Raw genomic sequence first — 27784 nt, 5'->3', positions numbered from 1 at the left:
TCACCATCTCCTGTGGTTCACACAACATTGCTAGGCTGTCCTGCACCATGCCACATGGCTCTACGCTGGGCTCTCATTAGAGTCAGGGACTGGATTTTTGTAACCATGCGTTTCATATATATATCAATAATAAGGTGACATCTGAGGGTAACATAACTTCTGGTTTCTAAAGCTAATAAGAAGTTGGTACTATTTGGACAATTGAGGGTTCGTTGGAGCAAAGGGTTTTGTAATGGGGTAATTGCCAGCTAAAGAGATGACCCAATTTGGAGTAACAGAAATTTGGAGGACTAACACTGTTTTCTTTATCCATTTCTGTGTATCTGTACCTTTTCCCTCTGACCTACCAGCTAATCAACTGGAATAAAATGAGAAATGAAAGAAGAAGAGAAAGAAGCGGGAAGAAATTGCTGATTAGCAGTCACTTTTGTGTTCCTTCATTCTCTTAAGATGTAAATTCCTGGTACCTCCTTTGAAGAGAAGGATAAGAAAGACTTTGCAACAGTATCTAACACTGGATAAATGTTCATATCTGATTACTATAAATGTAATCGTCACTAATTTACCTTTGAACATCTTATGGTCCAGGGCAAAGACAGATAAAACAAGTCTGTGATTTAGTCTCACATCTTAGATGAAAACAGCCTTCATTCAACTTCAAGGGCAAACAATTCACTACTACACATTGTTAAGAGCTTGCAATTTGAACCTATGGGATTGTGCTTTCAGCTTAATTATTGTTAAAATGCAAGGAATAGCACAATTCTTGAATTTAAAAAGCCCACAGAGAAACAAATAGCATATGAAAGTAAGGTGAAAGTGTTTCTTGTTCAGTTGCGTCTGACTCTTTTTGACCCCACAGACTGTATGTAGCCCACCAGGCTCCTCTGTCCGTGGAATTCTCCAGGCAAGAATACTCTAATGGGGTGCCATTTCCTCCTCCAGGGGATCTTTCCAACTAAGGGATCTACCCTGAGTCTCTTGCATTGGCAGGTGGATTCTTTACCACTGAGCTATCAGTGAATCCTCATTAATGCATATATAAATATGGAATCTAGAAAAATGGTACTGATGAACCTATTTGCAGGACAGGAATAGAGACACAGAGAACTGACTTGTGAATACAGCGGAGGAAAGGAGAAGATGGGATGAACTGGAAGAGTACTGCTGATATATATACACCACCATGTGTAAAATAGATGGCTAGTGGGAAGCAGCTGTTTAACAGGGGGAGCCCAGCTCAGTGCTCTGTGATGACCTAGATGGGTGAATTGGGGTGGGCACTGGGAGGGAGGCTCAAGAAGAAGGGGATGTCTGTATACTTACAGCTGATTCACATTGTTGTAGAGCAGAAACCAACACAACATTGTAAAGCAACTGTACTCTAATTAAAAATGAAAAAATCTTAAATCTAGCTAAATTCACTATGTCCCCTATATAACTGGAGATAATTTTTTTTAATTACTAATATATCATTTCATAGTTTTGTTTCTCTAAGAGTTAAATGCGGTGGTGGGGGGTGGGGGGTGCGGTGAGAGAGAGGACTTCCTTGGCAGTCCAGTGGTTAAGACTCTGCACTTCGACTTCGGGGGCATGGGTTAATCCCTGATGGGGGAGCTAAGATCCTCTGAGCTGAGCAGCTAAGAAAAATTAAATGGCAGAGGGGTATAAGGTCAAGGGCCATGTTTGATGCACTAGTACCAACTTTGAGTGTCAGAAAAGCTCTTACAGATACTTGAACATGCCCTATAAATACAATGTCTTGCCCAGGCATCCAGCATGCTGAGTGTTTAGTCCAGGACTGAAATCTAAGACTCTAACTCCAGTAATTTCTTTCTCACTATTCTAACACTATGTCCTTAAAATGAATTTCTGATGGTTAAAAAAATTAGTAAGAATTTCCAGAAATCGTCTGTTGTAATTATATGGTTGTTCACTTTAACACTGAAAAATTAACTAAATTTAAATTGGACAAAAATAACTAAAATAGTCAATTTAATTTCAAAATTTTAATTTTAAAATGCTATATTTTAAAAACCAGACTACTGTGAGCCATGTTTAAAGAAATTACTTTATGGTTACCACTTACATGTCTTTCAAGGAAAACATATGAGTGATCAGTACATATATTCTTAATTTGGTATAATATTGAGAAAGATAACTACATAAGGAGATCACTTGTGGTAGTATCTTTTTAAATGATAGAGAGACAGAGAGAGTGGAATAAGTTGCCAGATGCCCTGGGCGATTGTTCATCATGTTTAGTCTTTTTAAATCTCAGTTTGAGCATTTGTAAAATGGAACTATTTGGAGTTATGGAAAAGATGAAATGGAAGTTCTTGTGCAAAAGCTAGTAGTGAGCTAAAAAGTGTTACTGAAAATAGAGATGGTTCTTGATTTTTCTAACGAATGAAATGTTGGCCTATGAATTTTTAGAGACTTTTTTAAGAGTTATTATTTCTTACATCTAAAGTAAGATGGAGTTTGATGAAAATATTCTTGTCTTCTTAATCTGCTCGATATTAACTGCCTGTTTTCATTGATCAAGATGTGCATTTGAAATCACTCTTCGAAAGCAATCATTAGATCAGAATTCAGATAATGGGGAGGGGGGACCATTAAGCACAATCTTAGAATTGGCTTCCAGTCTAAAGACAATGGGGGCGCTGGGTGCAGGGCTGTGTGGGGAGGGCCCCCAGGAGAGGATGTGGTTCAGGCGTCATTTGAAAGGGACGCCTGGAGCAGCAGACTGCAGCCAGCAGTCCCTGAAAAGACTAGTTAGTCTTCTTGGAGTCAGGTTGTATCGTGTTACAGCCTACAGCTGCGAATGTTATCCCTTATGGCAGGGATAAAAATTACTCGGAACGAAATTTCCCTTCTTAAAAAATCTAATGTGGACTATCACTCTGTTTATTGCCAACTCAGAATATTATTTTCTTTCCTCTGCTTCTTTAATGGAAGGTTAATACTCCATTCCCTTGGGGCAGTCGTCTTCTTCATGTGAACAGGGAACACTGTTCATGTGAAAAGAAGATGCTGTCCGGGGCTTGCCTAGCAGTCCAACAGTTCGGACACCACGCTTCCACTGCAGGCGACACACAGCTTCAATCCCTGGTCTGGGAACTAAGATCCTGCAAGCCACCAGGCGTGGTGGGGGGGCGGGGGGCGGGGTGGAATGCTGTCCTTTTTAGCATCCCAAATCAGTAAAAGCAGGTATCTGTTTAAAAAAAAATGGTGAAAATACACTCCTTTCCTTTCAAAGGAAACATAGAAATAGAATTTAAGAAATGAAAACTAAAATATAAACATAGTCCCCTTTTGTGTCTTCAATGATTTATCCACTGAACAAAGTCCTAGACTCTGCTGGACACTCTGAGGATCAGACTGAGTGCAGTGTGAGTCCTGTGTTCAGAGAGCTTGTGGCCTAGGAGTGAAAATAAAATACACACATTTATTTAAAATAATAGGTCCTAATCAAAAACCCAATCAAATAACAGTATTTTTGCCAGTGTTTAACAGTTTGGGGCACTTGACTAGCAAGCTCTTTATGTATTGTCATAAAGTCGTACCGTGTTTTTAGTGACTGTAGTTGTAAGGTTATTTATAGTAAGACTGCCTCATTTGGAGTTCAATCTTTCTGATTTTCCAGGCATATAGGTGGTATGAGCTGGGGCACCAGAGGGGCCACTTTGCCTCCGTGTGGCAGCGCTCACTGTACAACGTGCAGGGACTGAAAGCCCAGCCGTGGTGGACCCCCAAGGAGACTGGCTACACCGAGTTAGTGAAGGTGAGTATCAACATTCCCCAGTCCTTGTCTGTTTCCTCCTCAAAATTCAGAGGTAGAATCTCAAGCAAAGGAATGTCCGGGTGGAGATAGATTTTCTTTCCAGGGGCATATGCAGAAAACAGCGCAAAGCAAATCTTTTCATCCCATCAGACAAGAGTTCAGGTTAGATGGTGAAGAGAGAAATTTGGTGAAGAACAGCTTTCAGAATTTTCAATTTATGACCCCTTTACACTCTTAAAACTTGCTGAGCACCCCAAAGAGTTTTGTGTAGGGTGGCTCACAGAACTCAGGACATTTACTTGTGGTTGAAAGTTTATTATAAAGGATATTATCAAGGAAACAGATGAACAGCAGATGAAGAGATAGACAAGGTGAGGTGTGGAAGGGGAAGGATCCAAGTGCAGGAACTTCTGTCCTCGTGGAACTGGGGTACGCCCCCTCCTGGCCTGTGGACAGGCACTGCTGCTGCTGCTAAGTCATGTCAGTCGTGTGCGACTCTGTGCAACCCCATAGATGGCAGCCCCCCAGGCTCCCCCGTCCCTGGGATTCTCCAGGCAAGAACACTGGAGTGGGTTGCCATTTTCTTCTCCAATGCATGAAAGTGAAAAGTGAAAGTAAAGTTGCCCAGTCGTGTCTGACTCTTTGCGACCTCATGGACTGCAACCCACCAGGCTCCTCCGTCCATGGGATTTTCCAGGCAAGAGTACTGGAGTGGGGCACCCACCCACAAATGCATCAGATCTTGTGGTTCACCAGTGTTTATGGAGCTTAATCAGCAGCACCCGTGTCCTTCCAAGTGATGGGTGGAGCTAAAAGTTCCAGCCTAGTCACATCTTCTTTCTGGTAACCAGCCCCTTCCTGCAGCCATCTGGTGCCCCACACTAAGTCACCTCCTTAGTGTGCTCTTTTGAGACTCTTTATGAATGGCAGAGTGAGAGAGTGTTAGTCTCTCAGTCATGTCCAACTCTCTGTCCATGGAATGCTCCAGGCAAAAATACTGAAGTGGGTTGCCATTTCCTTCTCTAGGGCATCTTCCCAACCTAGGGATCGAACCCAGGTCTCCTCATTCCAGGCAGATTCTTTACCATCTGAGCCACCAGGGAATGACAAAGGTCGCTCCACTTATTCAAGAAATTTCATGGATTTGGAAGGTTTTGCCAAGAACTGGAAACAAAGACTAGATAAAGTTCTTAAAATATTATCTGAAGCCAGCCCTTGAATTTTGACCACAGACCAGTCCCTTCTAACAAAAGGATCCTAGCATTTAACAGACACAGAAATTCACTAGACCACATTGTCACTAATAATAAAGAGTCCAGTCCATTATCACATCATATGAAAGTGCCTTCCAGGGTGAGACCACAAAGGTTGGCCTACCCCATGAGATCTCGCAGGTTCCAAATGTGGGAGTGATCTGAGCAACAAATGGCTTCAACCCTTTCAGACATCTGATGTAACTGAGCTGAGATAATATCTTGCCCCCATGCCCTTGCTGATGGGAATGCAAAGGGGTGCAGCCATTTTGACAGTGGTTGGCAGTTCCTCAAAACGTTAAACACAGAGTTACAGCCTAGCAATTCTACTCCTAGGTGTATACCCAAGAGAAATGCAAACATATATTCCTATGGAAATGTGCACCTAAGTGTTCAGAGGAGCATTATTTAGAGTATAAAAAAGTAGAAATAACCCAAAGGTCCATCTAAATGATGAATGAAAGAATAAACAAAGTATGATACATTACACCATGGCAATAAAAAAGGAAGAAGTACCAAGATTCGTGGTACAACATAAATGAACTGCGTATGACATGATGCTACCTATTTGAACTGTGTGTGTGTGTGTGTGTGTGACTCAGTCATGTCTGACCCTTTGCAACCCCACAGATTATAGCCCACCAGGCTCCTCTGTCCATGGGATTTTTCAGGCAAGAATACTGGAGTGGGTTGCCATTTCCTTCTCTAGGGGATCTCTAGGGGCTGAACCCATGTCTCCTGTGTCTCCTGCACTGCAGGCATATTTTTACCTGCTGAGCCATCAGGAAAGCCCCCATGTGAACTGTCCAGACAGACAAATCAACAGAGAAAGGAAGTAGATTGGTGATAGCCAGGAAGAGGGCCTGAGGGTGAATGATTGCTCATGCGTAAGGAGTTATAGAAATGGCCTAAAATTAGACCGTGTTTATGGCTCATGACTCTGAGAATATACTGAAACCTACTGGGTTGTAAAAACTTAATTGAGTGAATTTTCTGGTATGTGAGTTATGTCTCAATAAATATGTTAAGAAATTGGAAGCTGTGATATATACATTGTAGTTCAAGTATGTTAAAAAAATAAACAGGTTTCTGGAGGTTGATGAATACCTAACTTAATTAACCTGCATTAAGGTAATACAGTGAGGTTAGAGCATCCGCTCCCTAGGCATACTGTCTGGTTTTGTTTGTTTTGTTTTCTATGGAAGTATATTTACAATATTATGTTAGCTTCAAGTATACAATATAGTGATTCAATATTTTTACAGGTTGTACGCCATTAAGTTATTACAGGATAATGGCTATAATTCCTTGTGCTATACAGTAATCCTTGCTGCCTGTCTATTTTATACACAGTGGTTTGTATCTCTTGATGCCATATCCCATCTTGCCCCTCTTCCTCCCCTCTCCCTGGTGGTAACCATTAGTTTGTTTTCTGCACCTGTGAGTCTGTTTCTGTTTTGTTATATTCATTTCTTTTTTTTATGTTCCACACATAAGTGATAACACAGAGTATTTATCTTTCTCTGTCTGATTTATTTTACTATGTATAATACTTTCTAGGTCCATACATGTTGCTGCAAATGTCAGAATTTTTACTCTTTTCTGTGGCTGAGTAATATTCATTTTTACATATAATAGAATATTATATATATCTAGTCCTCTGTGGATAGCAATACAGTGAAGCAGTTTAGAGCATCTCCTCCATAGCCACACTCCCTGGTTTTGAATTTTTGATCTCATTCCCTACTAGCTCTGTGACAGTGAACAACACTTCTTCATGCTTCCCTTTCATTGTGCAAAGTGGCTGTGGAAACAGCGCTTGTTCCATGGCTGTTTATTTAACAAGTAGGAAGTGCTCCATAAACATTAGTTATTGTGATGATCTATAATTTTAATTTATGTATTAACTTGTTTTCATAGGGAAATATTTTCTAGTTTCTAAGAAATATCAGAGAGTCAATTTTGAAATTGTATATACTATTGAAATAACAACATAACAGCTAACCTATATGAAATCTTATCTGTAATCCATGTGCTGAGCACTGTGGTATATAATATTTCTAACCTTTTCTCTTTAAGATGGGTAATATTGTACCCACTTATATTTGAGTAAATAAGGACTAGAGAAATTAAGAAATTTGCCCAAGGTCTTATATTTAATAAGTCAGGGCTAGGGGACTTCCTTGGAGGTCCAGTGGCTAAGACTCTATGCTCCCAGTGCAGGGGGCAAAAGTTTGATCCCTGGTCGGGGAAGTAGATCCTACATGCTGCAACTAAGAGCTTGCATGGCACACGGTGCAGCCAAAAAAGCCAGAGTTGAGACTGGGACTGAGATCTCCCTTTCCTCAGGTCCCTGCGACTATACCCTCTAAGTCACTGAGGTCTGCTCTTGTGTCTCATGTTACTCTTTTAGCCAATTAAGTCTTTATTTCAAAATTCCATTTCTCTGGGCTTGATTTTAGCCCTGGCTGTTTCAAGCTCTGCTTCACTAAGGGGAAAAGAAAAGCCAGTCCTGGGCATTAACCACAGGGTCCGCAGCAGCATACAATCTCAGTTAGCCTGTGCTTTGTGATTGTAAAGTTAGCTTGACTTTGCAAACTACCTTTATTTGCAGAAATGTTAATATTGTACATGTTGCGACTTTAAAAAAAAAAGTAGTTTCAAGTGACCATTTGCCAATGATGACTGTGACTAGGCAGAACCTTCTATGTGAGGGAACCCAGGGACCAAGACCACTTAGTTGGCAAACATGTGCTCGTCAAGATTTTCTTCTATTTTCAAGTCACAGACGTGACTATTAAGCATCATGAATCATCACCCAGGCATTCATACCATAAGCCGGAAACCTTTTAGATGGGATAGCTGCCGTGTTTGGCCAAGATCCTTTTAGAATAATTACCCAGATTCTCACTCTTAGGTAACAGTTAACTGCCATGCATTGCACATTTTCATTTAAATTATTCTCATTGTATGTTCCAGTGAGCTGCAGAGTGCAATTTTGTTGAAGGCACAGGACAATGTTCAGCAAAATGTATCATCTATGTTTTTCCGTAGTGTTGAATTGTCATTGTTCGCCTTAATGTGTAGCTGGCAATTTGGCAATTCTGTGCACCAAGGGTGTTAAGAGGCTGTGTAGCTCCGTGAAAAAAAATTGAGAGAAAAACAGCCCAGTAGAGTTCTTTCTTTTAGGTATATGTTCATTAAAACTGAGTAATTTTTTGCCCAAATAACAAATATGAAAACCCTAAGTGGCTTGGAGGTGTTTAACATAGAAATTGAAACAAAAATGGATTAATGTGTTTCTAGATTATAAATAGAAAAGGGAGAGGAAATCTCTTCCAGTAAGATAAAAGCCACCCTACTTAAGAATTTTGCTCCTTTTTTTTTAAGATTAATTTTTTGATCAGATTTATTTAGATGTGAACATGCATGCATTGAAATCACTGTCATAACATAGAAAAAGCAATGAGAGCCAATAGCAACTGAAAACCATAGTTCAAAATAACCCTTTTCTATTTTATTCCCTGCTACCTAACTGTGCATTCATCACTGGAAAAGGGGGAAATTCTTGCATCCTGTTTCTGAGATTTTCAAAGCCCTTGCTCTGATATAAATACATAGCATCACAGATAAGTTTTCCTACATACTGTAGCTTTCTTACAGTTGGAGAAGCGCCCAGGAAAACCTGCCAGTGGCGTGACACTGCCTCAGAATGACTGATTAAAATGATACTCTTCCTGGCATTCCCTCAGACTATGGCTTTTATTAATTAAGAAGTCCATTGTGTATGAATAATGCCACCTGGACAAAATTAAAAACTAATACGGGAGTACATTAGTGGTTCAATATTTGTATCTGTGCGATTCAGTATTTGAAATATTTTCACTGAACTGCTTTTGAAATAAATTGGATTGAGACAGAAGCAGAAGTGTCAGATTTACAGTGAAATTAAGCTATAAAGTAAGAGGATTATCAATTTTATAGGAAAGTAAGTATCATAGTAGAAAGAAGTTCTGAAAGCAGTTCCTAAAGATTAATATAATAGTTTAATCCTGTTTTTCTAGATCAGACTTTACACTTTTGAATTCCAAAGGTTTTTCACTAAAAATGACAACAAAATGACCATGGGAGTGCAGAGAATTTACAGAATTTGATGGCTGTGTGATTTAAAGGGAAACTTCAGAAGCAGGTTAGCTTTGCTCCCTGCTCTGACTCCTTGGAAAAGTCATTTCGCCCACCTGAGACTAAGTTTCTTTCTCTCCAAATGCAAAATAATTGCCTCAGCTCCTCCTCTCCTACAAGGTGCAAAAGCAAACACAACAAAACCCCACCATCAAGGATGTTTCCATGTGGGTTTAAACGTGAGCCCTTACTGAAAGCCGACACTCTGCTAAGGTTAGAGAAGGGCATGTGATGCCAGTTATGGCAACATACCAAAAAGATGACATATTTGAAATTCTTTGAAGGACCTTTCTGGCGGTCCAGTGCTTAAGATTTCACCCTCCAGATGCAGGCTCCTCTGTCCATGGGATTCTCCAGGCAAGAATCCTGGAGTGGGTTGCCATGTCCTCCTCCAGAGATTCTTCCCGACCCAGGGATCACACTCACGTCTCCTACATTGCAGGTGGATTCTTTACCACTGAGCCATCGGGGAAGCCCCTTTTTCAGTTTTTTACAAATGCCTAAAAATTGGCTTTGTCTCTGATCCTCCTTCCAGTACAGTGTTTGACTTACAGTCCAGGGCACTCCATTGCAAGCCACATCTGGAGGTTAGTACAACATTTGCAGTTTGAAAATTTTTGATCAAGTAGGTCATGATCCATATCTTAACATACATATATGCTGATTGACGTGTTAAAGATACATGTACATGTACACAATAGATCATGTGCTTATCTGTTTATCAGTGGTTTGTTTTATATAAACAGAGCGTCTCTCTGATTTGCAGCCCCTTGAGATTAAGGACTTTGGGGTTTTTACTCCCTCAGGACACAGCCTGGTGCACTGTTCCTTGTAGGCAGAGCAGAGACGGGACGACAGAATGTTATTTCCCCTTTTACCTTCTCCTGACTGCGGACATCGGCTGGTGTCCCTGCCAGTCTGGACTAGAGCAGAGGGCTCTCTGAGTCCTTGAAGACCTTGGGCTGGCTGCCTCTCCTGGCAACCTGGAGTACCTTTTCTCCTTGCTTCGAGGAGAAGAAACTTTTTCCTCCCACTCTTTAGAAAGAGTGAAGTTCAGTCCTCCGAGACTCTTCTCTTGCCCTGTGCCCGATACTTTATGTCGTCCTTTTCCTTCAGTAAAGAAAATGAGCTACTGAATATACCGAATGGCGATGGCCAAGCCATTTATAGAAATGGAATCAACCCACCATCTGCAGCAAATTGCCAGGGAAACCAACCCCTTTTCTACAATAAATAACCCAGGAAGCCAGCCTACTGTGAACCAGACTGGCAGCAAGCCAGATTATTATCTCCAGTGACAATCCTGGAAGCTGAACAGTAATTTCTGTTATCATTCTGCCCAAATATCCAGGACTTGATTAATAACTGGCAGCTCTCCTAATCTGTGTCCCCATTTCCAACTTAGCACCAACCAGAGAAAGTCAAATATGCTCGCTCCCCTAACCAATCACTAGTGGCTCAGATGATAAAGAATCTACCTGCAATGCAGGAGACCCAGGTTTGATCCTTGGGTTGGGAAGATCCCCTGGAGAAGGAAATGGCTACCCACTCCAGTATTCTTGCCTGGAGAAATCCATGGACAGAGGAGCTGTGGGGTTGCAAAGAGTCAGACACAACCGAGTGACTAACACACACAACCAATCACTAGGGCTTCCCTGGTGGCTCAGTGGTTAGGGATCTCCCTGCCAGGTTTGATCCTGGGTTGGGAAGATTCCCTGAAGAAGGAAATGGCAACCCACTCCAGTGTTCTTGTCAGAGAAATTCTATGGTCAGAGAAGCCTGGTGAGCAAAGAATCAGACACGACTTAGAGACTGAACAACAACCAATCTCTAGAACAGGCTCAGACAGTAAAGCATCTGTCTACAATGCGGGAGATCCGAGTTCGATCCCTGGGTTGGAAGATCCCCTGAAGAAGGAAATGGCAACCCACTCCAGTACTATTGCCTGGAAAATCCCATGGACGGAGGAGCCTGGTAGGCTACAGTCTATGAGGTTGCAAAGAGTCGGACACAACTGAGCGACTTCATTTCTGTTAAGCCTGCCTACAGCTTCCCCAGGCCAACAGCCTCCGATCAATCCTCCCTGAAACCTTCTCTTTTTCACTAGAAAGTTTTCCCATGTCTCTGCCCAGACACAGGTGATGGTGGCAGACTCCCTTGCTCCAGTAAGCTCTGAATAAACAGACTTTGCTTTTTTCATTTGATTGGTGTTCGTTTATTTCCCAATAGGAAATGTCAGATGCTTTCCTTTATTTTTATATTCGAACTTGAAAAACTGGAGATCTGATTAAAATGCACTAGGAACCAGCATGAGATTGCTTCGTCAATGCTACTAATTTCCCAAGAGATTTTATTAAAATCAGTTTGCTGTGGGAGCATTGCACTTCCTATGGTGTTTGCTTGGGTTTCATGACTTCAGCTCAGCACTCAGGGGGCTGCCCCTCTAACCTGCTATATTCTCTCAAAGGCAGAGGACGCTGCTACCCATGTCCTTTCATCACAGTGTAAAGTATAGGCATGTTTTAGCCAAGATTTAAGTAAGCTGACTTTATCTCTAAAAAATCAGATCTGGAATTCCTAAAATAGTTAACTAACAAACATGTCTTAGACAATTAGGTAAAAAGGGTATACATTTTATTAATGAACCACTGTTATCAATTCATTCTAACTCTGACTTAATGTGGAAACTTGGCCTGGAATAGTCTTGGATCACTTGCCCTCTGTCAATTTGGAGTCAGGACCTTTCAAGGTACAAACAACTCTGGGACTTCTGCCAGTGTCTGTGTTTGCCCATAGTTACTTACCTAACCTTGCTTACGCTTATCTTGTATTATGTTTTGTCCACATGTTAAACGTGTATCTCTTTCTGATTTTTTCCATGACTGTGTTTTGTTTTGCTGCCATAGATTTACTGGCGTACTGACCCCCTGCCATCTGCTGTTGGCTTTCTCAGCTGGGTCTAGTTTTAACCTGAATCTGCATTAATGTTACACATTGAACTGTGTCCCCTCAAATTTATACTTTGAATTCCTATTCCGACGAATATGACTGTACTAGGAAATAGGACCTTTAAGGAGATGAAGTTAAAATGAGGCCATTAGGGTGAGCCCTAATCTGATATGACTAGTATCTTTATTAGAAAAGGAAATTTGGACGCACAGGAATGTCTGAGGACACAAAAGAAAGACCATGTAAGAACACAGAAAGTAGCCGTCCACAAGCTGGGGAGAGAGGATCCAAAAGAAACCAAACCTGTTGTTTAGTTGCTAAGTTGTAGCCGACTCTTTGTGACTCTATGGACTGCAGCAGGCCAGGCTTCCCTGTCCTTCACTATCTCCTGGAGTTTGCTCGAATTCATGTCTATTGAGTCAGTGATGCCATCCAATCACCTCATCCTCTGTCACCCACTTCTTCTCCTGACCTCAGTCTTTTCCAGCATCAGGGTCTTTTCCAACAAGTCAGCTTTTCACATCAGGTGGCTAAAGTATTGGAGCTTTAGCTTCAGCATCAGTCCTTCCAGTGAATGTTCAAAGCTTATTTCCTTTAGGATGGACTGGTTTGAGCTCTTTGCTGTTCAAAAGCTTACCTAGAAATTATTCACTAGCTAGAATAGTGTACATAGTCAAGTCTTCAATCAAGTGTAAGAACAACTTCAGATAAGTAAAAAAGAGAATGACCAGTACCATATGATATCACTTATCTGTGCAATCTAAAAAAACGACACAAATATATCTATGAAACAGAAGCAGACACAGACATAGAGAGCAAATTTGTGGTTGTCCATGGAGTGGGGGGGTGGGGGGAGGGGGTGATTAGGGGAAGGGAAGATTGGGTTGTTGGGATTAGCAGATGAAAACTATTATATATAGGATGGACAAACAGCAGGATCCTACAGACAACTATATTCAATATCTTGTGATAAACCATAATGGAAAAGAACATATATATATATATATATATATATATATATATATATATGTATATGTATAACTGAATCACTTTGCTATACAGAAAAAATTAATGCACCATTGTAGATCAACTGTACTTCAATGAAATTTTAAAAAAAAGAATAACCAGATATTTTTAGAAACTCAGTTTTACCTGCAGTGTGTGTCCTTTCTCAGGAACACAAATACTCCTTTATTCAGATTAGAATTGAGTAATTAGGGAGCCTTATACTGGGCAGAGGTCAAGAGAAGTTCCTTGATGACAGTGGTCCAGCAAGCCCACCCACCACCCAGTTCAGAGCAGAGCAAAGCAGATGGCTGCTGTAGGGTATCTTCAGAGAAAGAGCTTATATGATGTTTCTGGCAAAAGGTAGCATAGTATCAAGAGATTTTACAGCACACTTTCTGGGCTATAAAGAAGAAGCAGTGTTAAGGGCGTTAGAAAATCAAGCCAAAGGAAAGGAGGCAGAATTTATATATGCTGCATGTGAAACGAAGTATATTTGTTACAGCTCAATAAAACTCAAATGGGAGTTTACTCAAATGTGTGAAAGGTTTGTGAAATGAGCTGAATTGCTAGATGGAGAAGAAGAAAAAGAAGACATCAAATTTGTTCCCTTCCCTGGTAGAAAATGAGTGATAAAGTCTAGAATTAATAAATCAAGAGATAGCAATATAAATATATTATTTAGATGGAAGCAGGTAAAAATGAGAAAATATGTTTAAAGCAGTTAGCTGGGGACTGAACTCAAGACTGGGGAAAACTTAAGTAAGAGACTGCTGCTTTCATGATAAAACTTGTAGTAATATTTCACTGTTTAAAAATGTGTATTTCTTGATTGAATGAACATAGCAAGTGAAATAGTTAAGAATTAGTTTGGCTTTAGTTTGCACCTCTAAAGGCTTTTTGCAAGAAATCAGTGTTAGGAGAAGCCTTTAAAAATAGGACTTCATCTGATTTGATGTTGAAGAAAAAAGTATGCCATCTAGGTGGAGTGAGCAGAATAACTGCAAAAAGAGGAAACCGTCATGCACTGGAAGGAGGGAGAGGATTAAGGAGAGCTGGCTGCACAGGGTGGGATTAATGAGGCTTGAAACTGGGAAGTCCATTTATAGATGAGTAGAGTGCCCAATATAGCTGAGGTTTAACTGAAAGGCAAGTGCTGATGACGGGTTTATGAGGCCACAAAGCATTGTGAAAACAAACAGATCTCTGTTTGCTAAAGCCTGTGTAGTCAGAAGAAAAAATGTGAATCAGAAGCCTCTGTCTTCTGGGCAACCAACCCAAATACCAACCCTATGAATCTCTCTTTTCAGTTTCACAAAATGAATGAATGTAGGGTGAAGGAAGTAATTTTTCAGATGAAAATGTAGGCATGGTCTGCTCTTCAGGTTCCTGGTGGAATTTCCTAAAAAATGGAGTTATTTGCCAAGTCAGAAGACTAATGATACTGTTACAGAAAAGATACATATCTCCTTCTTTTCTGCCCCTCCTCCTCCTCTTCCTTGTCCTTCCTCCTTCCCCGGCCTCACTCCCCACCTCTTCCTTGGTTCTATCTCTCTATGTCGCTCATGCATGCACACAAGAAAAATTTTATTTGGCCTTTAATTCCCGTAACCATTAAATTTTTACAGTGTGGTACCTTGGTTTGTGCTTGAAAATGCCGTTCCCAGGACCCATTCCAGATTCCCTCCCCCTATGCCCAAAAAAGAGACTCTTTTTTTGGTGTCTTTCCAAAACTGAAAAACATTCCCAAGTGCATTCATTAAGTATGCTTGCTTAATCGCTCAATTGGGTCCAACACTGTGCGACTGCATGGACTGTAGCCCCAGGCTCCTCTGTCCATGGGGTTCTCCAGGCAAGAACACTGGAGTGGCTTGCCATTTCCTACTTCAGGGGATCTTCCTGAACCAGGGATCAAACCCACATCTCTTGTGTCTCCTGCCTTGGCAGGTAGATTCTTTACCACTGAGCCACTTTCAGGCACAATAATTACTTTGCTAGAAAAAGTGCCTCTGTTGAACACGTAGAGGGTCGTGATGGTTCTGTTCTCTGTGTTTTTTTATCAAGTCACTGTGTAGAACTGTGTAGTCTCTGGTTAGCCCAGTTTTCCCCAGCCATCAGAGTGTGCACTCCCTTTGAGGTGTGCCCAATACCCAGTCAGAGAGCACCTTGTTCCACCAGTACCTTGCCCAGTGTCTGTCCTCAACATCATAGTGGGGACCCATGGCCACCCTGCTGCCCCAGAGTGGGGCAGGGCCCCAAGCACTCTGTGGTCTGACCCCTTCCTTCCACAGATGCCCCAGAGGTGATGGGTAGGACCACAGTGCCAGTTTCTGGTGGTAAACTGTGAGTCCCTAGACTCAGTCACTGTCCAAGGCCCCTGTCATCCCTCAAGACAGAAGTCTCCACCACACCCACAACGCAGATCCTTCCAGTTGTCAGATTCTACCTCCAAGTACTGAGCTCTAGAGAGAACATGCTGAGTGGCTGTTTCATGATAAATAAATAAAGAAAAAAAGTCAACGTCCGTGCAGCATTTGCTCAGCAGATTGAGGAGTCAGTGGTGCTGCCACTGGGGTGTTTCCAGTTGGGGACCAACTGGGAGACCATGCACCCCTTTGCTCCTTTCAGCCTTGAGTCTGTCATTCAGCGCCTCTGTGCAAACAAGAAAAAAAAAATTTTTTAAGTCACTACTACTCATGGAAAAGTCTCTCAGCCTAGGGGGACCATGGGGAGAGGAGGCAGGAGGGCGTGGATGACACTTCCTTAAGCCTGCTCTTAAGGAAATTTTAAAAATTTGTATTTAGTGATGTAATCACTTTAACATTTTCCCTAGGGCTTCATGCCCTATTTTAGGAACAAAAGATCAGCTCTTTCCAAAGATGCCCCTAAAATCAGCTTTCAAAAGAAATGCAAGATTCTAAAATACCAAGAGGGCAGAGAGGAAGAGCCTGACGTATGAGGCACCCACCAATGGCCTCATTTGAAAAGTAATTCCATGTGTTAGAGCAGCAATTCTCCCGTCAGTGTGGCAGTTTAACAAGAATCGAACAGATTCATCTCATAGCTGGAACAAGTTACAATAGCTGCAGGGAGTGTTGGCGATTTAGGTGCATTCAGGATGGGGTGACTGTCTTGGATGGGCTTCCCAGGTGCTGCTAGTGGTAAAGAACCTGCCTGCGAATGCAGGTAGACTTAAGAGACATGAGTTCAATCCCTGGGTTGGGAAGATTCCCCTGGAGGAGGGCATGGCGACTCACTCCAGTATTCTTACCTGGAGAATCCCATGGACAGAGGAGCCTGGCGGGCTACAGTCCATGGAGTCACAAAGAGTCAGACATAACTTGTCCACTAAACGACAACAAATCTAGATGAGAGGGAAATTTTCATTACTTATTAATCAGACAAACAAACAAAAAGTTGAATGTCACTCTAAGGTGTATTACCAGGCATATTTTCAGTCCAGAATCTTCTCTCTAGTCCTTAGAAAGAAACTGGAAGTTAATCCGAGATGAAGGCCTTGCAGCAATGGACAAAACCCAGGGCCTCTTCCTGCCTGAAGATGAGAACCTGAGGGAAAAGGGTGACTGGAGTCAGTTTACGCTGTGGCAGCAAGGTGAGCACCTGACTTCCTGATCATTCTCTGTGACCTGATGGGAAAGGGGGAGCGGGGGGCCCTTCTGGGAATATTTCACAGAGCCTGGGAAACCCAGATTATCAAAATCTGTTCATTGCTTCTTAAAATGTATGGACACTCATTTATGTGTGTGTGTGTGCATGCAAATTCATAGTTTTATATATGCCTTTGTTGTATTTGGATATATAATGTGTTTGGGTTTTCCTGGTCTTTCCTGTTTAATGATATGTTACAAAGAGTAGTCCAACTGTATAGATATAACTGAAAAGCCCACCATGGGTGCCTTAGAAAAGAGCTTCCTTGGGCCTCCTTTGCCCCTGTCCCATGGAAACACATCCCAACATGAGAGCTGTTAGGGATGATGACACACCAGAGGGACAACTCAGTAAAAGCTAGTGTCTGAGCTCCTCAAGAATAGGAACAAGGGACTTCCCTGGTCGTCCAGTGGTTGAGAATCCGCCTGCCAATCCATGGGACAATGCATGGGAGATGAGTTCGATGTTCTCTGGTCCAAGAAGATCCCACGTGTTGCAGAGCAACTAAGTCCCTTTTCTGCAACTACTGAAGCCTGCACTTGAGCTTGTGCCCGCAACAAGACAAGCCACCGCAATGAGAAGCATGCGTACCGCGACTAGAGAGCAGCCCTCAGTCGCCACAGCTAGAGAAAACCCAAGCAGAGCAGTGAAGACACAGTGCAGCCAAAAAGAAATTAAAACAAAAAGAATAGGAAGGGATTCACAGCCAACATACCGTTCCCTGAGCTGAACCCAGGCCCAGGTACACTCCCCGCTGTGTGTGTGTCCAACGAGTTAATATCAATCTGTCCTCAAAATGAGGAGCTTTGAATTTTATCTTTAAAGCACTCTCCAACTCTCTTGAAAATTCAGATTAACCTGGGTTAACAATAGCTGTACAAAAATAAATCCATTCTAAAGACTAACCAGCACGTGTCTCACACCTTTAGCTGCAGAAAATAAAGTAGAGGATGGTAAGCAGTTGGTTTATATTGTGGGACAAATAAGCACCATTCTTTGTGTCAGCATGCTTTCAGAATACGAAGGTTTACATATCAGAGAAAGAAGAACTTCAATAATATTTTCAGGGAAATGTCCATAAGAAGAGAGATCACAGGATTTCAAGTGACTGTCAGCTTTTTTCCAACAGGGCCTTTTTAAGCAGAGCTATCGTAAGGTCAATATGTGACTAGCATGCTAATTTTTGTCTATCGGCTTCTCACTAAATGAGTCAGTTCTGTTGGCTGTAAGCATTCACTGGTTCATCCGATGCCTCCATTCCATTAACATCCTCATGCTTCATAGAACCTACTGGGCTTCCTAACAAGGCTTCAGAATCGTACGCATCCTGGAGGTAATTTTTGGGAACCATACTCTGCTAAAGCCACAATGCATCAAACTCTCGCAAAAGATCAATAAATTTAATCTTTTATAAAAAAAATAAGATTGAAATATGCAAAGCATTGTAGGGCATATAAGAACAGTAAACAAAAGGAAATAAATAATGGAGACAGTTTGGTTAGTGGCAACCAAATTATTTGGTTTGACTTTTAAGGTTTGGGTGTATTTTTTTTTAATTTTCAACTGTAGCAAAATACACATAATTTTAAAATTTAGCACCTCATCTGTTTTTAAGTGTACATTCAGTACAGTCAAGTATATTCATATTTTTGGGCAACCGATCTCTAGAACTATTTCACCTTGCAAAATTCGGCCCTTGGCAACCACCTTTGCACTTTCTGTGTCTATGAATTTGACTGCTTTAGACAAAACAATTCATATAAGTGGAATCATACAATATCTGTTAACTTATGCATTTTCATATATTTTTATTATACTTAATTTTCCATGAATTAGAGTAATTTCTTAAAGTACTGTTTACTTCCTTGTTATCTTTGTTAAATCCTTCTTCCCACTGAATGGAATTTGCATGTTTCTTCTTTTTTCTTAAGCTTGATAGAGTGATCTATTATTTCTTTAAAAAAACTCAAATTACATCTCACCTTATTTTCATTATTTTCTAATTTCTGATTTTATATTTTCTTCTCCTCTTATTCTTTTGTTATTTATTTTATTGGTTTTTTTTTGGTAACTTTTCAATTGGAACTCCTTAGAAAATTTATTTTCATTCTTCTTCATTAATAAAAGCATTTAAGACTATGGACTGATCTCTGGCTTTGATTCAAAGCTGATTCAAAGTTTTGACTACTTTCCTTAACCTGTAATGTGTATTTTCACTTGTATTATTCCCCCCCAAAGACTTCATTTTATCTTGATTTCCATTTTGATCCAAAATAATTTAGACATGTATGTGTGTTCTATACATACCCATTTTTCAATCAGTTGCAGTCAATTAACTAGAAATTAATTTCTAGTTTTATTTTTTGATCATAAAATAGTTTCTCTTTTAGGAAGTTTTATTAAGGTTCTGTGTAGCCTTTTGTTTGTGGTTCCAGTCTTCTGGGAGGAATCCAGTATTTTCTGGAAATAAATGCACAGTTTAAGGACTTTTGATGGCATCCAGTTATGTAGCTTGCATAGAAGCAGGGTGGAGTCCCTGAAGGAAGATGCCCTGTCAGCCTGCAGACAGTGGGGTCAGGAAAATGTGGGGAGGGAGGCAGTAGGGCTGTTGCTTAGCAACACTGAGAACTCAGGTCCAATAAGAGGCCCATACGGATCTGACTTAGTAGAGACTTAAAGGTTGTCTAGTCTAGTTAGGAAAGGATGCTACTGGATATTTGAAGGCCTTGAAGCTGTGGCTTCAAGCTTGGTTTCCATCCATATGTAAGTGGGAATCACAAAAGGTCTCTAAGCAGCCCAGTCAGTTCTGAAGTATATGTTGTTGTTGTTTACTCACTAAGTTGTGTCCCACTCTTTGCAGCCCCATGGACTGCAGCACACTAGGCTCCTCTGTCTTCCACTGTCTCCCAGAGTTTGCTCAGATCCATGTCCATTGAGTTGATGATGCCATCCAACCATCTCATCCTCTGCCACCTCCTTCTTGTTTTGCCTTCAGTCTTTCCCAGCACAACGGGTTTTTCCAGTGAGTCGGCTCTTCGTTCACATCAGGTGGCCAGAGTATCAGAGCTTCAGTATTCCCTTTAAATGATCAGCTTTTTTGAGTTAGAGAAAAAACAAAGAGACAAGAAATATACATATGAATTTTTCCCTACAGATGCTTTCAAATTGCTATGTGGGTGTCACAGAACATCTGTTTTGTTCATTTATTGCCACGACGATGAACGGTAAAACATACAGTTAGCAAGTATGCCCCACATGCGCAGTCGTTTTGTTTCCCAGAGCCCATGGGAGACAGTGCTACCTGATCCCAAGAGCCTTTCTGGGTGAACTCAAGGCGAACTTCTGAATTCTTCTCAACACACTGATCAGCTGACAGTGTAGTCACTGTCAACTGATCAGTGTTGTCATGCAAGATGAACCTGTTGGCTTCCCACCGTAGAGCCTAATGAAACTTCAGAACCAGGACCTTTAAAAACCTCGGCTCCATGAATTGTTGTCATTCAGTCTCTCAGTCGTGTCTGACTCTTTGCGACCCCATGGACTACAGCAGGCCAGGCTTCCCTGTCCTTCACCATCTCCTGGAGCTTGCTCAAACTCATCTCCATTGAGTTGGTGATGCCATCCAACCATCTAGTCCTCTGACATCCCCTCTCCTCCTGCCTTCAATCTTTCCCAGCATCAGGGTCTTTTCAAATGAGTCAGCTCTTCGCATCAGATGGCCAAAGTATTGGAGTTTCAGCTTTATCATCAGTCCTTCCAATGAGTATTCAGGATTGATTTCCTGCAGTATTCACTGGTTTGATCTCCTTGCTGTCCAAGGGACTCTCAAGAGTCTTGTCCAACAGCATGGTTCAAAAGCATCAGTTTTCGGCATTCAGCTTTCTTTATAGTCCAACTCTCACATCCATACATGACTACTGGAAAAACCATAAGTGAAGTTGCTCAGTCATGTCCGACTCTTTGTGACCCCATGGACAGTAGCCTACCAGGCTCCTCCATCCATAGGATTTTCCAGGCAAGAGTACTAGAGTGGGTTGCCATTTCCTTCTCCAGAGAACCTTCCTGACCCAGGGGTCAAACCTGGATCTTCCGTGTTGCAGGCAGACACTATAGCATCTGAGATACTTTGACTATATGGACCTTTGTTGGCAAAGTAATGTCTCTGCTCTTTAATATGCATCTAGGTTGGTCATAGCTTTCCTTCCAAGGTGGCTCTGTGAATATCCCTCTTAAAATGTATTCTTCGCATGTAAATGAAATATTCAGTTGGTTTTCTCAGATTTGCATTGGCATTTAGATCTCTTTCTAAGGCTGTTTTTCCCCAAAGAAGCAGAGTTTTTCACTTCTTGAAAGTTACTTTAAACTGTGTGGGAAATAATAAAATAACAGAACCACACTGCGTTCGGCTGCTGGACCTTTTCTCCTCAGCAGAATGGTTTGTTCCGCACAGCTATGTTCACATCCAGGATGCAACAAAATGGTAAATCATGCTTTAAAGCGTAGCCTCCGGAGCCGGAGGGTCCTGAGTTGGGGTCCTGGCTGTACCACTTGTTACTGTGTAATGTGGGCCTGTTCCTGAATCTCTGGGCCTCAGATTCCTCAGCTGAAAAATGACGATGAAAATAGTGCCTTAAGTATGCGGTTGTTACTAGGATCAGTGAGTTGTTCAAAGGTCTGACAGATAAATGATCGTGATACTAGTTTTTTATTACATAATAATTATACATTATATAACAGTAATAGGGGCAGTCTTAGGTCTCAGTTAAGAACATGGACTCTGGGAGTTAAAATGTCTCTATCTTTCAAGAAAATATATCATTTATACTCCCCCATGAGAGCAAATGCACTGTACGTCCCTGAGTACGTCATTCCTAAGAAACAGTGATATTATAGATGGTGAGGAAAGTTGCACAGTCCAAGGTGCTCCAGACTCTACCTACATCTGTGTTCTTGACAGTCACTCAGAGAAACCCGTGTCTCCCAGAGACCTCCTTCCCTCTTCTTTATCAGCACGTAAAAAAGGAGATGTACTTTGAAAAATGCATTAAATTTCAATGAAAAATAATGTTTAGGTTATTAGCATATAATCCTGGAAAATGCACTAATCTATTTTGCTTCCTTAGGGTGGGTGGATTAATTTACTGTGGCCACTGTAACAGATTACCATAAATTTAGTGGTTTAAGATAACCCAGATGTATTATCTTTACAATTTAGAGGTCAGAAGTGGGTCTCACTGAGCTAAAATTAAAGTGTCATCAGGGTGGCTTCTGGTGGCTCTGGCATTTTTTCTGGTGGTTCTGGCTTCTGGAAGTTGCCCACATTCTTTAGCTTGTGGTCCCCTTCCATCTTCAAAACCAGCAATAGCTGGTCACGTCTTTCTCATGCTGTGTCCCTCTGGCCTTGACTCTCTGCTCCTTGTGTATTTAGACCCTGTGATTACACTGGGCCCATCCAGTTCATCCACAATAATCTCCATTTTTAAAGGTCAGCTGGTTAGTAATCTCATCGTCATATGCAAACTTAATTTCCCTTTGCCATGTTACCGAATATATTTACCAGTTACTGGGCTTAGGTTGTGATGCTCTTTGGGACGGGCCATTATTCTGCTTGCCACAGAAGGGAAATAGGTATGTAACACATGCCCTGTCCATTAGGCCAATGAGTAGAGTATTCTGCTCCTTACTCTGCCAGTCACTATCTATTGCAACAGAACATTGTGTCTTCTTGTGTCTATTCAGCCTCTCATTTTTAAAAATTGATTCCTTTGGCTTTTCTTTAATATTTGTTTATTTATTTGGCTGTGCTGAGTCTTAGTTGCAGCAAGTGAACTCTTAGTTTCAGCATGTGGGATCTAGTTCCCTGACCAGGGATTGAACCTGGGGCCTCCTGTATTGGGAGCTCGAAGTCTTGCCACTGGACCACCAGGGAAGTCCTAGCCTTCTCATTCTTACAGTGAGGATGACAATATAGGTTGTATACGGTCAAAACAGGATGAGTTAAAGCTTTACTGTGATTTGTTCCTGACAGCGGTTTTATCATTTATTGTTCTAGGAAGAAAAAATGAAAATGCCTGTAAAGGAGCTCCTAAGACCTGTTCTTTACTAGATAAATTCCCTGAGACAACAGGATGCCGAAGAGGACAGGTACCAAGAATGTTTTCGTTTCTGGGGAGGACACAGTCAGTTATTAGGAGAATAAGTGGAAATGCTGATGTTTACGAAGAAATGGTCATTTTCTTTGACCCACTGAATGTCTCTTTTTTCACTCGCATTTTAATGAAACAATTTCATGGCCTTGACGGCAGCATTGAGAGTGGAAAATGTTCACTGTTTATAGCTGTGTGGGAAATGGGAGTCCTTATTTTTAGTTCCTTTACAAAGAAATAGGATGAGAACATAAATTCTGAGTGCTGTGATGGCTCTAATCAAAATTCACAGTAATTTTGTACTGTTGCTTTAATTTAGTGGTTCTCCCACACCTTGATAAGGGGATGAACAGGGGTTATGTTTTCTGTGCAGATCAAATATTCCATTATGCACCCGGGAACCCACGTGTGGCCGCACACGGGACCCACAAACTGTAGGCTCCGAATGCACCTTGGCTTGGTGATTCCCAAGGAAGGCTGCAAGATCCGATGCGCCAATGAGACCAGGTATGCTCCCCCCATCATTTTCTGTCTATTTCATCACCTCTGACAATGGATGCTCATTACAACAAAGCTACATTCAGGTGGATTATTTCCCTTCCTTTGTGACTAAAGGGGCTTCCCTGGTGGCTCAGAGGTTAAAGCATCTGCCTGCAATGTGGGAGACCTGGGTTCGATCTCTGGGTCGGAAAGATCCCCTGGAGAAGGAAATGGCAACCCACTCCAGTATTCTTGCTTGGAGAATCCCATGAACGGAGGAGCCTGGCGGGCTACAGTCCACGGGGTTGCAAAGAGTCGAACACGACTGAGCGACTTCACTTTCACTTTCATTTCACTTTGTGACTGAAATAGACTAGGGTTAGAGGTATTAATCCAACTTCATTAGACTGTGTGCTTTCTGTTGATCAGAAAGTGAAAGAAAAAAGTGAAAGTGTTGGTTGCTCAGTCCTGTTCAACTCTTTGAGACCCCATGGATAGTACCCCACCAGGCTCCTCTGTCCATGGGATTCTCCAGGCAAGAATACTGGAGTGGGTTGCCATGCCCTCCTTCAGGGGATCTTCCCAACCCAGGAATCCAACCCAAGTCTCCTGTATTAGGGGCAGATTCTTTACCATCTGAGCCACCAGGGAACCCCCCTGTTGATCAGAGATACTCCCCAGTTCTAGGGCGGCCCTCCTTCATCATTTCTCCCCAGATCACTCTCGTCTGGTTGATGAGCCATCTTGCTTCTCTTTCTAGGTGGACAAATCTGCATTCAGAGTCAGCTAACTTATCAGCTTGTCAGAGTCAGCTAAGCCCTATACACATGACACATTGTGTTCATGCTTTACAGTTTAAACTGTTCATCGATACAAAGAGTCTCCTTCCTGAAGCAAACACCTGGTGATATATGTGTCTTGCCATAGAGGACACAGCATGGCACAATGGCTGCCTTTTCAAATCCCAGCTCTGCCAGCTAATCCTGTGCAACCTTGGCCAGTTACTTAATCCCCTGCAGCTTCAGGCTCCTTACTTATCAAATCGGCAGTGATGCTATCTACTCTGCAGGATTGTTGTCCAGATTAGACTAAATAGTGCATACAAGGCACTTAGCCTGGGGACTATCCCAAGCAGGGGAAGGGTGACTGTTCGAGCAGCTTCTTTTGATGCTTTATTCCAGTCCTGATCCTATTACTCTGATCCCCTGGAATGCCTATCTTTTCACCCATCCAAAATAAACACACTACTAAGATCCAATTTCATTCCAGAAAAGGAACCTCTTCTTTGACTTCTTAGAGTAGGTACAGGGTATGTCGTCAGTGATCCTGTTCTTTATCGCCATTGCTGTACTGTGCTTAGTCGCTCAGTCATGTCCCACTCTTTGTGACCCCATGGACTGTAGCCCGTCTGGCTCCTCTGTCCATGGGGATTCTCCAGGCAAAAATACTGGAGTGGATTGCCATGCCCTCCTCCAGGGGATCTTCCCAACCCAGGGATTGAACCCAAGTCTCCTGCATTCCAGGCAGATTCTTAATCATCTGAGCCACCAGGGAATTGCTTTTGTTTATTAATTACTGATTGATTATTATTTATTTATTATTATTGCTTTTATTAATTAGTGCATATTAATCTAATCTCTGGGACTGAGCTGTAAGTGCCTGGAGGGCAGAAACCAAGTTATTATCTTCTTACCCCTTTCTCAGGACCCTTAGTGGAGGTCTGATGGAGAGGTGTTCGGGAGTGTGCAGGTCATTCCTTTGGTTGTTGGCACACACCCGCCAGCCCAGACCTGGTGCAGTAGCCCCCAGTGCTGAGGGGGATTCCACGATGACTCAGGTTGGGGTCTTACCCTACCAGGGTGTCCAGTCAGGGAGCTAACACAGCTCAAAAGTCAGGAGTCATAAGAGAGGCACACATAAGGATGCTGCAGGTGGTCAGTGGACAGGCAGCTAGCTCATTTGCCACTGAGACTTGGGAACTTTGACAAAGAAAAGTGAAAGTGTTAGTCACTCAGTCGTGTCCAACTCTGCAACCCCATAGACTATAGCCCACCAGGCTCCTGTGTCCATGGGATTTCCTAAGCAGGTGATATATTTTACAAATTCATAGTGATATTTAGAAGTGTTTTTTGGAGGATGGACTGTTTCATCTGTCTTGTCCCTGAGGAGTTTTGAAGCATCAGTGTCCTTCCTCCATCTCATCATTGTGGGTCAGCATCCTTCTCCATGTCCTTATTGTACTTGTTTTATGTTGCGTTACATTCTCATCCTTTGTAATCCTTAACTCAAGGTGGTTGGGTCAGGCTAAATATTTCATTACAAAAAGAGTGTTTTTCATGAGCAAAATGGATCAATTGACATTAAAACACTGTGCAAGGCTGCTAGTGAAAATAGCTAAAGAGCTGAATAGCAGGGTCAGTTTATAAACTCTGAGGACAGAAAGACTGTAATATGAAATCTGGAAGTTTCACACTGTTATTGTGGTGGTAACATTGGCATGGAAACAGAAGCACACATACCGAGAAATCGGGCTTCCTTGTGCTCAGCAACAGGAAGCAATTTTTCAGAGCTTCTCAACTTTTGAAAGAGTGGCAATTTGTGCGTCACAGTTCTCAGGTATTAATAATCGCACTGCTGTTTCCTCAGTGTTTTGCAATTCCTTCTAGCGTGCATCTGTGTTTAAAGGTTCCATCACTGCAGAACATAGCACTTTTTATCTGGGCATAAGCTCGCAGGTATGTAATCTTCTATCATGACAAATAAAATTATCATTTAAAATGAATAATGCTTTCCGATGGCAAAACTGATGCATGCTCCTGCTATGTAATTTTAAAAACACAAATACAAAAAAAGAAAAGAAATAATTATTTTTGATCTCAGTACTCAGAGATATTGTCCAGATGCTTCTCCGTGTCTATATATGTATATTCATAAGGAGGAAGCACATTGTGATTATAGACATTGTGCTTTCTATGTGCCAGGCACTCTGCATGCATTCACTTATTAACCTTCACAACAATCCTGCGTACCTGGGATGATTAACATCTCTATTTTTCAGCTGAGGCGAAAGTGAAAGTGACAGTGTTAGATGCTTAGTCGTGTCAGACTCTTTGCGGCCCCATGGACTGTAGCCCACCAGACTCCACTGCTCAGGCAGGAATACTGGAGTGGGTAGCCATTTCCTTTTCCAGGGGATCTTCCCCACCCAGGGATTGAACCTGCATTTCCTACACTGCAGGCAGTTTCGTTACTGACTGAGCCACCAGGGAACCCCAAAGTCACATGACCGGAGTTCAAATCCTGGCGTTCCATCTTATGAAGTGTAACTTTAGACAACTCGCATGACCTCACTAAGCCTCACTTTCCTCCTGTAAAATGGGGAGAATAAAACTATGTCTTGGTGTGGTTTTGAGTATTACAGTAATCCATATAAATAAATGCATTCAGAGCTGTATTTCGGAGAAGGCAATGGCATCCCACTCCAGTACTCTTGCCTGGAAAATCCCATGGACGGAGGAGCCTGGTAGGCTGCAGTCCATGGGGTCGCTAAGAGTCGGACACAACTGAGCGACTTCACTTTCACTTTTCACTTTCATGCATTGGACAAGGTAATGGCAACCCACTCCAGTGTTCTTGCCTGGAGAATCCCAGGGATGAGTGAGCCTGATGGGCTGCCGTCTATGGGGTCACACAGAGTCGGACACGACTGAAGTGACTTAGCAGCAGCAGCAGCAGCAGAGCTGTATTTACAGTGTGTGATGTGATAAAATGCACTCAGTATTTTTGAGCTTCTATTGTGCCCATCTCCAATTGCTGCAGAAATGGAGACTTCTGCCCCTCACATTCCCAGGAGTGAGACCAAGTCTCCTGGAATCATCAGAGGTGGTCCCTAGAACCTGCAGCATGCACTCTGATGGGGGTGGAGTAGGGGCCCTGAGGAGCTCCAAAGTCGGGAGGGAGATGGAAGTCAGTGGAGGATGTGGGGGCCAGGGTTGATGAAGGGATGGTAAGAAAGACAGGGTCTGCAGTTTGATAGGCCTGGGGCTGGGAGGGATGCTGGGGTCGGGGGTGCAGCCGGACACCACAGGTAGCCACCCCCTCTTTTCCTCCTTTTGCTTCCCTTCCCCCTCACCTCCAATGTGGGAGAAAGGGCAGAGAGGCATCCCAGCTCTGTGGCCTCATGAAGTTTCTCTCCATCTTTCCTTTCTTTCTCCTCCCTTCTTGGCTTTCTTAGCCCTCTGCTACCTGGTGACCCAGGACCAAGAGGAGGAAGTCAGAGGCTATATAGAGAGGCTGCACAGGGGCTGGTCAGC

The 27784-nt window shown here is 42.2% G+C and overlaps 1 protein-coding gene across 4 annotated transcripts in view; it reads left to right on the top strand.

Annotated features, from left to right (window-relative positions):
- ASPH (aspartate beta-hydroxylase) overlaps positions 1-27784 on the top strand; it is a 188544-nt gene that overhangs the window by 152962 nt on the left and 7798 nt on the right. For all 4 annotated transcript variants that reach the window (XM_068983284.1, XM_068983285.1, XM_068983286.1 and 1 more), the window contains 4 exons: positions 3650-3787; positions 16654-16789; positions 22898-22989; positions 23365-23498. In XM_068983284.1, coding sequence (XP_068839385.1) covers positions 3650-3787; positions 16654-16789; positions 22898-22989; positions 23365-23498 — 500 coding nt within the window. The remainder of the gene's footprint in view (positions 1-3649; positions 3788-16653; positions 16790-22897; positions 22990-23364; positions 23499-27784) is intronic.

The sequence above is a fragment of the Capricornis sumatraensis genome, chromosome 11 (genome assembly GCF_032405125.1).
Source record: "Capricornis sumatraensis isolate serow.1 chromosome 11, serow.2, whole genome shotgun sequence".
NCBI lineage: Eukaryota > Metazoa > Chordata > Mammalia > Artiodactyla > Bovidae > Capricornis > Capricornis sumatraensis.
This window is presented reverse-complemented; position numbering and strand designations above follow the sequence as displayed.